This window comes from Cucurbita moschata, unplaced genomic scaffold (genome assembly GCF_002738365.1).
Source record: "Cucurbita moschata cultivar Rifu unplaced genomic scaffold, Cmos_1.0 Cmo_Scf00021, whole genome shotgun sequence".
Taxonomy (NCBI): Eukaryota; Viridiplantae; Streptophyta; class Magnoliopsida; order Cucurbitales; family Cucurbitaceae; genus Cucurbita; species Cucurbita moschata.
The window spans coordinates 424,636-435,068 of record NW_019268537.1 but is presented as its reverse complement, the minus strand read 5'-3'; the positions used below and the strand labels follow the sequence as shown (position 1 = coordinate 435,068).

At 38.4% G+C, this 10,433-nt stretch overlaps 1 protein-coding gene across 2 annotated transcripts; it reads right to left on the bottom strand.

Moving 5' to 3' along the window:
* Positions 1-2,123: 2,123 nt before the first annotated feature.
* On the bottom strand, positions 2,124-9,963 carry LOC111458349 (ARF guanine-nucleotide exchange factor GNOM-like). 2 transcript variants are annotated; one of them, XM_023100946.1, is made up of 4 exons: positions 9,777-9,963; positions 9,560-9,703; positions 7,206-8,025; positions 2,124-6,426 (listed from the first exon to the last, which is right to left on the bottom strand). In XM_023100946.1, exons 3-4 carry the CDS (start codon positions 7,938-7,940, stop codon positions 2,752-2,754), a joined length of 4,410 nt encoding a protein of 1,469 aa, XP_022956714.1. In that variant the 5' UTR covers positions 7,941-8,025; positions 9,560-9,703; positions 9,777-9,963; the 3' UTR covers positions 2,124-2,751. The 2 variants fall into 2 exon arrangements, with proteins under 2 accessions (XP_022956714.1, XP_022956715.1); XM_023100947.1 differs by having other exon boundaries at positions 9,560-9,676; positions 9,777-9,957.
* Positions 9,964-10,433: the final 470 nt, after the last annotated feature.

Here is a 10,433-nt window from a genome sequence, read left to right as displayed (position 1 = left end):
GGGGCGGGTGGGTTTATTGAAGCTTTTAACTTGTACGATAAGATTTTTGACAGAAGTCACTGTTGAATCAGTGCCTGTGAAAGCGGTTTAGCAGAGATGGTTTTTTCCTGTCTCCCACTTGCTGCTGCACTGCTCTGCTCTCCTTACACTCAAGTTGGTTGAATGAAACTAAGGGGCACTCTGTTTCATTTGCTTTTGGGTTTGTGGTTTAGTTCTTGGGCGGCAAATTAATGGGGGATGGATCTAGGGAGGTAAAGGGTACGTGTAGGGCTGTGATTTGGAGCAGAAGGGGAGGAGGAGGAAGAGGGGGTTGCTTAGGGGAAGCGTGGGCATCGAGGAGCTTACACAGTGTGAGCGTACCGACAAAGGTATTGAAAGAGGCAAAAGGCTCAAGTTTTGGATTGGGGATTGGGGATTGGGGATTATTGGTAAGGGAAGATCACCGCCAAAGACCACAGCTTTTAACCCGAACAGTCCCCCACCATCACCACCACCACCACCATTCCCCCCTTCCCTCATTTTCGGCCATTTGCCTCTTTCTGGAATGTTTCAGGTTCCACATCATCATCATCATCATATCTTCTGCGAGACAGAATCTAGGGAATACTTCCCTTGAATTACAAGTATGCCCCCCCTTCTTCCTGGATAGGATATAGTTTTTATGATTTTATTAGGGGATTCAATTTCCTTTTTCCTTTTTTGTTTTTTGCGTTCTAAGAAATTCAATTGGACACCTATAGCAAAAATTATTAGTACCAAAAATATGGGAGAGAGACAATTGTAAAATAATTAATAAAAAATTGTCGATATGGAAAAAAAATTGTTAAAGGTTAAGATAGAGTATAAGGATAATTAGAAGTACAAGAACTCGAATTACTGACCCCACCATCCATTTATGTCGACTGCTTCTTGGGTCAAAACTTTTCTTACTCCTATCAATGGCGTCATCTACCCCATGAAGCTGCAACATGAAGCATGCTGCTGTTAACAATTTAATATTGGAGAGGATGGAAAAGTGCCAGAAATTAGATAAGTTTAGTTGAAGTTAAAGGATGTTGTTAATGGAATCAAAGATAGGATTTGAGTCATCACAGTAATTGGTGAGCGACTAAGAACTTAATGCAGGACGGGAAACGGAGGAGAAATCGTTGGGTAAAGTGCAGTCACCAAAATTCCCCCTGTGGTGGCTAAAATAATGGCCGACGACGACAGTATGCCCTGATTAATTCTTCATATTTTTCTTGAGGGAAAATTGGGGGAAATGAAGAACATCAATTTATCTACTTTCTTGTGATAGGTCATTTTTCCACCCACATTAATGAATCTATATTTTAAAAAAGATATTGCAGTTATTTTATAAACTTAGTTCCTGTGATTGCTAAGGGAGAGCCGTTTTTTGCATTAATATATTTGTCTAAAAAAAAATTGATATGTTTTTTTTTTCTAGTTAAACAAATGTACGATGATAATGTTGAGGGAGACAATAAAGAAGTACAATCAATTGTGCTATTCTCGACTAGTTTATATATAGATACATGCACTAGATTCTATTTATTATATATAATTGATGTTAATAACCATTATCTTATCTCAAACAATATTTTTACAAGTAAAAGAATGTTCAATGCTCCTCGTTTCATTTAATGAGTTACTGTACAAGATATTAGATAATCAAATAATTTAACAATTCTTTTATCAATCGTTAACAATTTATATAGTTTTGTTGAAAAATCTGAGTAATTCAACTAATTTGTAAAATAATTCAGCATATTTGGATGCTGATGCATCCCCGTAGCTTAGGAATGTGAATTTCCAACAAAATGGAAGATGTAATATGGAAATCTGAATTCCTACCTCCTTGATGAACAAGGTTGGATAAAAATAAACCCAAACTTATTCTAACGCCATAGAAATAAAATGTTGATGAAAACGTTCTTTGCCCCCACAATATAAAATGACAATATCGATGGATAAAAATACCTATTACACTCTTAAGGTTGAAAGTTCGATTTTCTACTCAAAACTTTTCGTTTTTGCTAAGTTATCATCTCTTTGTCCTCCAATGCTGCAAACTTCATCATGCCAAACATAAAACACAATGATCTGATAAAGAAAGTCAATAATGAATAATGATGGTTCCTCCTCATCCATCATATTTCCCTCCTCAAAACAACTTCTGCCATTTGAAAAAATACCTAAAGTAGCATACTGTGTATAACATACCAAGTGGGTTACTAGCAAACATTTTAATTCTGTACATTACTCAGCAAGGTAATACAAAACATAATAAGTACATGATTCATTCGAGGATGAATGATGATAATACGCCTCCAGAATTCGGAATGTCGACGAAAGAAAAGACAGAAGATTGAAACTTATGGCTATGGTACGTATAACAACACTAACAAACAGCATGGTTTAGAAATGAGCCAATTTAACTCTGGGAACCCTTGATCAGGAATTGCAAAGAGAAGAAACGCCTTTCCAAAAAAGATGAAAGCCTGGAAGCTGGAAGTTCATTAAGCGTACCTGGGGGATCTGGAACACGCATTCACTTCATAACCTGCCTCTGATTACAAAGCAAGCTCCAAGTATAGATATGAAGTGAGTGCCCTATCATCCGCTCTGTAAATTTAAGATTATCTGGGTGGATATAGACTAATTCTAGACAAAATTTTTAAACCTGACGGTCAAGTATATGCACAGCGACATCACTTGCAGAAAGAAGCTGAGATTTCCAACTGAACAAACCTACCCTCCAGTTCCAGCACTGTCGGCTGCTACCTTCTCAGCTGAAGAAACAGAGTTTGCTTCACTGGAAGTTGGGCCACCTTTTTCACCCTGACCAAGTAAGCGGTTGGAATCTTGATCGGGGAAAACTTCCGATTGCAACGAGGGAGAAATGTTATTTACATGCAGCCATGTGAGCTCCCACAAGCTATCTCCACCTAGCGCACTCCTCTGAACTAGCACTCCCTTAGTTTTCATAACAAGCACTGTGTTCTTCAGGAGTTCAGGCACTAGCTCCTGAAGCTTCTCGCTTCTTTTTCCTTTGACTTTAGCTTTTGCGTACTTTTCCATTCGGCTAAGAACACCAAGCCATAGTTTGCAGAAGGTTGTTAACTGAGAAAGATCCTGGAGCAATAGTAAAAATACTTTGGACAAGAGTTTCATGGCAAGGATCAGCGTCCCTTCCATGTTTCTGTAATCTTTCTGAGTGTGTCCTTGTGCAATTTCCAATAAATCATCAAGCATTGTGAAGATCACAAGATCGAAACACTGTAACCACAAGCCATGTGGAAGGTGGATTTCATCAACGCCTGTCAAGCACTTTTGCAATGACAGCAGAGCCTGATTTCTAACCTCCTCCCTCTGATCCAAGCAAACTTTTCTCAACCCTTGCACAAGCCTCAGCCACATGTCTCCAATATCTTGCGACATTTTAATGACTTCCTCCTCCCTTGCAGCTTCCTTTCCCTCCCTAGCCCACCGTGCTAAACAATCAACAGATCCAGCCATGAGATCCAATGCACGCAAAGAACGTTCAGCTTGTCCAACACGAGACTCGGAAAATTGCCTTGAAGCATCAATGCAGAGGGTATAATTTGCTGGCAACAGGTGGGCACCGTCAGACACAATGAATAGTAGAGCATCAAATCCTGCCTCAGAGGCCTCTGGATGGCGAGCTGTAATGGAAAGTAGGGATGTTATTGTTCGCCATCCTGATGGAGATCTAATATGAGAAGCATTTGCTTTTACTAGACGGCTGACTTCCTGTGTAATTTGCTCACAGTATGCATCGGCTACCCGAGCATCTAGCTTCAAGACAAGTTGCAGAGACCTCAAAAGTTCATCAGCAAGGTTCTCTTTATAAGGCAGCAAGCGCTGGCAGATCCGGAGAAGTCCAAAAACAGCTTTCTCCACCAGGGCACAAGGCATGACAGTTGACTGCACAATGTTAGATATATGATCATAAACACCCGGCCAAAGAAGCACAATTCTATCTCGGTTATTTAGAGTAATGGCAATCAACAATTCCAGGCAGAAGACTGCTGTATCTTCATCCTCTGGAGAACTGTTTCCTTTCTGAGGCCGTCCTGCTGCCCATATGAGTGCTTGTGCCAGCTGTAATAAAGATTCAGCCTGAAGAAACTTGCTCTCCGTAAAAATGCTGTCAATATTGCACTTTTGAATAGTCTGAAGGGTGCGCTGATGAGCAGCAAGTTGTTGTTCGGTAGGCTGAGACCTTGGCTCCTCATTGTCAAGAGATAAGAGCTGACTGAACCGGCCCATCAATCCAGAGGATCTCTTGGGAGTACCAACTGACTGAATATGAGCAGCAGATAAAGAACTTGTAAGAGGCTTTCCATGTCCAGTGTCGGAAGAAAGTTCTGATTCATCAGCTGCATCACTCGCCACACGAGCTGGCAAGAGACCAAGCTTGTGCAATCGTAAGATGCAATCAAGGATATTTCTCCAGCCTGAACGAATGAAGTCGCCATACATGTTGGCGATGTTGAAAACTGTCATGGTAGCCATCCTAGCCTTTGTATCATCACCAAAGGCAAGCACAGGCTCCTCAACAGATGATGGGTTCATGAGGGTTGTGAACTTGCAGAGGGACACAACAAGATCGTCAAGTACATCTTCAAGGTGATGACATGCGGAGATTTTTGCAACAGCTAAGAATCCATCAATACATGTTTGATAGACTTCTTCATGTTCTGCATGATCAAATACCACAGATATAGCCGCAATTGTTGACCCTGACATTATAGCAAACATATCACGATCAAGGTAGGCTTTAGAATCAGACACGATGAATGGAGAGGATTTCTTGGATTTATTCATCAAATCGATCCATCGGCTTGGGGTCATTTCAGGAAAACCATTGCCTTGCTCCGGAATAGTACGAATCTCATTCTTACAGATTGAGTGATACAACTCGGAGAGGAAATCTCTTGGAAGATCATTGCCTCCATTTATGTGCCTGCTGTTCCGAATGAAATCTTCTTCCGTCATCTTCTTTTTCACTTGAACATTGTGCTGATCTGTATTCAGCATTATAAGTGAATAAGAAAGTAGAAGAGCAGCATCCTTATTCACAAGAATTTGAGGCGACTGTTCATAATATCTCTCAGAAAACGCCTCAAGCACCCTTTGTATCTTCTGTGATTCTCCCGGGAGTCTGAAAGTTTCCAAAAATAGCCGCAATGCAGTATCCAAATTCATGTCCTGAAAATCAAAAGTCCCAGCAAATTCATGAAGAACCTGGACGCAAAACTCATCATGATTTCCAAGGAAGTCCCCAACCAGATTTTTATCCAAACCAGCAGTGAACCTGAAAAAGCAGGCTACACTTTTGGGATCAAGTTTATCAGGCAAGAGGTGGGTTCCTTGAAGAAACTCCAGTCCTTTCTTGGGATCACGGTTAAAGTGATCAGCTCCAATCATCAAACGTCTCTTGATGTACTTTTTCCTTCTCACAAATGGAACCCATTGATTAGGATCATTATAGTTTTCACACTTTACCATCCAGAAAGGAGTATATTCCTCAAGGTTCACAGGAGTATTTTCAATGCCAGTTCCATGACCTATCCTCTCTGCCATTCCCTGAATAACGGCAATAAGACCATCCAAAGCAAGGATATGCATTGAAGACAAAGGACAATTAACTGGAAAAGCACTCTTAGACAGAAGATTAGCAAGATCTTCAAAGACATTACTGCAAGTTATGTCACAATCTAAGTTTGCATACATCTCCACCATAAATGTTTTCTGCCTGCAGAAATCGACAAGAGCCTCCATAGCGACCTCCTGCTGCTGGTATGAAGCCCCATACCTGGTTTGGACAAGTCTCAAAATGACACATGAAAAGAAAGCCTCAATCTGCAACTTCAGCTCAGTTCGCAGATGGTGGTATAGATTGAGAACAATGCTACAAACCATTGAAAGGATTAGCGAGCTTGTTGACAAACCAAATTGCATAAGGTTTTGAAACAATTCATCTTGGATTAAACTCAATAACCTAGGGTGATGGCGGAAGGACGGGCCACCTAGCTCTATTGCTGAGTTTAGCAATCCCAAGGCAAAAAGAGGAACATCTTCATCAAAAGCCATGGTATTTGATCTACCTCCCAACTCCATATGCTCAACTAGATTTAGCAATGAACAGAGGAAACGAAAAATTTCTACCATGCAGGGGACCCCATAAGGTTCATTCATAAGATGAAGGTCAAATGGAACCGTATCCTTCACATTACCATCCTCAAGTAAATTTTCATCCATCCCAGTTGCCAACGGAGCTGATGAAGAATTAGAGTCAAAATTGTTGGATGACGATTGACCATCAAATTCATGGCCCAAGTTTCCATTCTCCAACAGTCTGCTTCCAAGCACATAGTCATCATTAGACCCCCTACCAGCCTGAACAAGAGAACATGTTTCATGAATCAATTTAACAATTTTGTGCTAATTTTTGCCGAAGAGCAACTTAACAATTTCAATATAACATAATATGAAAACCAATATATATAAACACACAAACGTGTTTGAAAACATGTTTTAAAAGGCTAAAGGTGCTGTCCAGGCTTTATATCTAAAAGAAGTGATCAGCCTCATTCTAAACATAAAATATATTAATAAAAACATAAAAAAAGATGCAAAACCATGTAGTGTGGACAAAATGATTATTGTTATATACAACTAAAAATATATATATATATATATATATATATATATGTATGTATGTATATATATATATGTATGTATATATATATATATGTATGTATATATATATATATGTATGTATATATATATATATATGTATGTATGTATATATATATATGTATGTATGTATGTATCCATCAACTTTCACTTCCTTAGACTAAAATTCTAAGGCTCATTCTCCACAAGCATCATCATCAGTGTGACTAATAGGATTAACATACTATTTAACATTTGCCTCCAATGTTTTTTAGTTACAGTGACAGGTGGAGTTTCTATTTTGAAGAATAGGCAATAGACTGATTTTATTGCTCTACATATTCCATTTGGTATAAGCACTTTAAACCTTAGTGTGTTCTCATGGAGGTATAAGCCGATTGGACACTTGAGCTGAGATAAAAAAAAAATTTAGCTTGATTGTGAACCAAGAAATACAGAAGAAATGTAGCTATCAAGAAATACAGAGAAGAAATTAGTACCTCCTGCTTGCTGGAACTATTGCCATTGACCAATGCGTGTTCTGTGGTACTGATTTCTGACAGATGTGAAAAGGTACACCTGACAAGCTCATAAACTGTGTGGCGAGCTATCCGCTGCAATAGCTCACCCTTTGTGGCTGCCTGATGCACTATGCGGAAACAAGTATTAACAATGGTGCAGACATGCTGATTGCTCAACATAATGGATGCCTTATTTTTCATACAAGCAAGAAGAACCTGAAGTATTTTCATCAGGACCATTTCTTCTGATGCTGGATCTGTTAACTCAAATCTACAACAGCTAACAGCATCAACTATCAAGTGAACAGAATCTCCAGCGTTAACAGTATTTTGATCAATCATGTCAAGAGTTAAAATCTTGTACACAGAAGATAAAGCAACCCCAGTAATAGGTGCTCCAGTTTCGTCCGATCGAATTACATCTAAAAATGGTTGAAGATACACAGCAGGGTTGATTGTATGCCATGGATGCTGCCATGTATATATCTGCTTTCTTAGTGACTTCAGTGATTGAATTAAGGAGTGTTCCAATTGATCATCACCTGACATATATCGACCTCCCCATCTTACATTTCTTCTCATAACTGCCAATACAGCACCAATTTCAGAATTAATCATGCAAGCTAAAGCAGTTTTATTCGTATATGTGACATCACACTCCTCAGGTTCTTCCTCGATTGCATTGATTCCAGTTTGCAGCTTCAGGCGCCCCATCTTTGGGAACGTTCCCTTCACAGTACTAACGTTTACCAAGTACTGTGAGAAGATTGAGCAGAAACCTTGCTAATGTGCACAATCACTGCTTACATGGAGAAGAGAAACATATTTATTAGCAATTGTAAATTCAATGAGCTCGACGGCTAAAAGTTGGCACGAGAATTCTAGCTAAAACTTTACCAAAAAGAAAGGTGCACTAGCACAGTTCCAAATAGAAAATTTCTCTAATCAATTTTAATAATGAAAAAAAAAGCTAGATAACCCTCCAACGCTGAATTCTAGGTTCCACTAATTGAATGAATAATAGATACCGTGGATTTCGTAAGTTCATTATAATGAGGAATTCATCCCGCAAACCACATCCCACGAAGACTCATGGGAGCAATCATGCTAGGGGGCAGCTCATTCCAAGGAAGTAGTTGTCTAAAACTGTTTTTTGTTGTTTATATCAGGAATTTCATTATTTTACCTATTTTTTTAGGTAAAAAACAGAGCTTTCATTGAGAGAAATGAAAGAATTTACAAAGGAACTAAACAAAAAGCCTGCAAAAGGACTTCTCAACTAGTTACAAGAACGAACTCTAATCCAAAAGAATTATACCAAGCTTATAATTTTACAAGAAAACCAGTTAACAGATGCCATAAAGACGCTCTAAACCTCACAACCTCACAACCTCACACACCTCCTCTCGAGACCTCTCCAAATCTCTAAAAATTCTACTATTCCTCTCAAGCCACATGCCCCATAAAATAGCTAAAGATATATTGCAGGAAAGGTTCAAAGCATGAAGGAATATTCTGGCCCCAAATTTTTTTTTTTTTTCAAGGAATAAGAGAAGGTATAAAAGCATTGAAAATGCCTTGCCCATCAACTTATCAGTGGATTAGCAAGCTCCACACACCTGAATACATTGTAGAAGTAATATATTTACATAGGCCATCCAAACTATTTAATAAGGAATATTTCTCCCTGTGTGCCATTCGTGGAGATTGAAGCAAGCAAGGGGATGAGCCAGAGTGGGGATGAGAAGATTGCAAAGAAATGTAACTAAAGAAATAAGCAACAAAAGCTACTTATTTCATCGGAAACTTCACTGAAAAAATTGTCATTTACACTAGTACAAAGTGCATTGGTTCCAATAACTGCTACACTGTCGTTTACCGTAATTGTAGTCCTCTAGTCCATGGCTGGATAAAAGTTTGAAATACGAACCTTCGTTTTCGCTCTCCGATATTCATATTTCAAATTCAGAAGGGGAACAGTTTATAGAGTACGAATCTCGTTTCTACAGCGAGGAAAAGGGTACTCAATCTTGTATTTGGATCCAAATTCCCCACAATTTCGAGAAACCCAACAAATGCTACCTAAAGCGCAATGAATTATATCTCGTCAAAGAGAAAATATCAAATTACATCCGCGTCGATTGGGGGCGGGGCGTAGTTCTAAATAAAATACAGTACGTTATAGTAACTTCCTAATCAACCAAACAAACGGTAATAAGGGAAAAAATGTAAATCCAACTCGTTCACTCTAGGGACATAGATATACAAGAAAATGCGTATATACAAATGAAACACAGAAATGGTGGCCGAAGATCTAAAAAGCAATGAATTACCTGAGATGCGAAGAGGAGCAAAGCCGGTCAACATAGGCAGGAGCAAAACCAGAGATCTAGGGAGAGATTAAAGAGCTTCATTTTTTGGCAGTGCGCACTCGATCTGCCATCCATGGCCTTGGTGCAAATCACAACGAAAAATGCCTAGTAAACAAGAAATCTTGCATAAACTACGAATCATCAAACTGAAAACGGATCCACGGGAAACTAGAATTACCTAGATCAGAACAAATTGGAAAACAAAATGATAGAGAGGCGGCGTCGGAATAGGCACGGCCAGAACAGCGGTCCGTTTTAGCGTCTACGACAGTGCAACTGGAGGAGGGAGGGGGGATTGTGAAGAAGGAAAGAGAGAAATTTTGAGAGACAGAAAGGAAAGTGTAGTACTTGGAATATGAATTTACATTTTATTTTTCTTTTTGCATTGAATTTACTCCTCCAATATTTTTAAAAGTCTTTATTATATATTATTATAACTTGTAACTAGGTAAAAATAAATAAATAAATAAAATAGTTCATCCTATTATCAATTTTTTTATGCAATAAAAACTTGTTTACACAATTCTCCTTGTAATGGTTTTAAATAGTTTTAAGATTTTTTATTTTATTTTGTTTTGTTTCCTTCCAATTTCTATACGGTAGTTTTTCATATTTTTTTAAATACGAGTTTTTAATTAAATTCTAAAAATAAAAATAATGGTAACAAAAAAAATATATATATATATATGGTTGGGAGTGATGTATTAGCTTAATTTTCAATATTCTAAAACTTTCGATTAATTTAATAATATTTAGTTGACGATCGAGTTGTGATGATTGATGGCATGCATAGCGGAGTCTCCAAACTAAATTATTGGTAATTTTGAGGTGTGAT